This window comes from Parasteatoda tepidariorum, chromosome 5 (genome assembly GCF_043381705.1).
Source record: "Parasteatoda tepidariorum isolate YZ-2023 chromosome 5, CAS_Ptep_4.0, whole genome shotgun sequence".
NCBI lineage: Eukaryota > Metazoa > Arthropoda > Arachnida > Araneae > Theridiidae > Parasteatoda > Parasteatoda tepidariorum.
In genome coordinates, this window is record NC_092208.1 from 73681948 (window position 1) to 73684464 (window position 2517).

A 2517-nucleotide genomic window follows, 5' to 3' on the forward strand; every position below is an offset into this window, starting at 1 on the left:
GTCTTGACTCTCAACGCCGATCAAAGCATCCCAGAGAATGAAATGGTCAATGCGAGAACGCGGAAAAAAAATCACGCAGCTAAGCAACATCGATGGTCGCGTCGAGTCTTTTACCTACCCGCTTTTCTACCCGAGAGGAACTTTTGGATTCTATGTTGGAATGCCGCTGCACACGCCTTATCCATCAAGAAATCATGTTACACGCGCAGAATTAGCCTGTTACCGACTCGCCTACCGTCCGAATTATGCCAAGCCACTCCCGATCGATTGCACAAATGCAGGAATAGATCAACGATTGGTCGAGTTTAATGCACTTCACTTTGGCGGACGCTTACTCCAGCAATACGTGGTCGATACCTACATTCGCGTCGAAAGAGATCGCATACAGTGGATAAGGAGCCATCAGCGTGAAATTCAAGCCGAGAAATACGCCGGAGTTCACAACATGCTCAGAAGCTTGGCTGCGCAAAAATATGCTGCAATTGGCGAAACAACCATCTTACCGTCATCTTTTCCCGAATCAACGCGCTGGTACACCGAGAATTTCGAACACTCCATGGCATTAGTGCGAAGATTTGGATCGCCCGAATTTTTTATCACCGTTACCTGCAATCCGCAGTGGCCAGAACTCCTGTCAGCGATACGCAATGAATTCAACGCCGTAATTCCGGAAAGCCTGTTGGCTCTAACCCGTCCAGACATGGTTGCAAGAGTCGCACGTCTCAAGTTCCGCCAAATCGTCGAAGACATCATGACGCATCAAATCTTTGGAAGAGCATCCACGTACGTCTTCACCATCGAGTTCCAAAAGCGAGGTTTACCGCACATGCACCTATTAGTGATTATGTCGCCAGCGGACAAGATTCACAGCGCTGAGCAACTTGACGATTTGATCTCGGCGGAAATTCCAGAAGATGATCTGGAACTCAAGGAACTGATCTCGAAATGGATGATCCATAACCCTCGTGGTGATATGAACCCAAGCGCTCCGTGCATGGTCAGCAAACATGGAAGAGACCAGTGCAGATGGGGATTTCCAATGGAACATCAAGACATGACATCGCTGGTGGACGATGAAAAGCCGAGGTATCGCCGACGCTACAATCCGTTGTTGGATCCAATGAACCCAGAATTCTCGCATGAGCAAGCCATCTACAGGAAAGACTGCAACGGCCAGCGCGTCACCACAGACAACCACCACGTCGTCCCGTACAACGCCTACCTGCTCAAGAAGTATCAATGCCACATCAATGTCGAATTCGTAGGCAGCATCGAACCGGTGGAATACCTCTACAAGTACATCTACAAGGGCCATGATTGTGCTACGATAAAAGCCGTCGAAAACCAGCAGACGATCATCTACAACAAGCCGGAGAAGTACGTGGAAGCTCGCTATATCTCACCAGTTGAAGCATGTTGGCGCCTATTCAAGGATTTCGAGATCCAAGCGAAAAGCCACACCGTCGTTCGACTTGACATTCACCTACCCGGACAAGATGGCGTTAACTTGGACCAAACGCCAGTTGACCTTGCCAATATTGGACAGAAGGGTTCGACCTTAAGGGCTTACTTCCGCCATAACACCGCGCTGAAAGAAGACGAAGCGAACGGAAAGGCAGTCACCTACCACTATTATCATGAAATGCCGGAGCACTACCGATGGATTGGCCAGACGAGCACTTGGCAGAAGAACGTGAATGCTTGCAGCAGAATTGGTCGCGTATATCCAGTCAACTTCGTTTCCCAGCCAGAACTTTTCTTCCTGTGCACGCTTTTGTTCCACGTCAAAGAACCAACGAACTTCAGAGACCTCTACATTGTCGACGGTGTCCAGCACGCAACCTACAAGCAAGCCTGTCTAGCCAGAGGCCTCACATACGACGACCAACAGTACGTAGAAGGACTCCGCGAATCTGCTTCATCGAAAATGCCAAGTGTTATGCGCATACTCTTCGCTCAAATCCTGATACTTGGTGCGCCAGAAAACCCGAAGAGATTATGGGAACTGTTCAAAGAGGACCTCGCGGAAGATTTCATTCGAGAAGCAAGACGCACTGGTGGTTCCATAGAAGAAGCGATAAAGCGTGCCTACCGAATCATCGCGCATAAGCTGAACACCGAAGCTACCGAAGGCCGCAACTTCCGATACTGGGTGCAGACACATGGCATGGAAGACATCGACAACTATGAGCAAGATTTGGAACACGATATGATCGACGTCGACGAATCAACAGCAATCGGAGACCGCATGTACCAGCAACTCAACGAAAAGCAGCGTGAAATCGTCGACACCATAATCCAAGCACTTGAAGACCCGACTCCTGCTGCGAAATGCTTCTTCATAGATGGACCAGGAGGAACCGGGAAGACATTCGTCTACAGCACGCTGTATCGCATCGTTACCGGAAGGCTTAAGAAAGTGAAATGCATGGCTTACACCGGGATAGCAGCGATTCTTCTACCGAGTGGTCAAACAACGCACCGAACCTTTGGCTTGAAAGTCCCGCTTACATCCGA

General features: G+C 49.5%; 1 protein-coding gene across 1 annotated transcript in view; it reads left to right on the top strand.

The window, feature by feature from the left end:
• The first annotated feature begins 445 nt into the window (after positions 1–445).
• The window catches only part of LOC122269910 (uncharacterized), a 14280-nt gene continuing 12208 nt past the window's right edge, over positions 446–2517 (top strand). Inside the window, exon 1 of the mRNA XM_071181079.1 lies at positions 446–2468. Coding sequence (XP_071037180.1) covers positions 446–2468 — 2023 coding nt within the window. The remainder of the gene's footprint in view (positions 2469–2517) is intronic.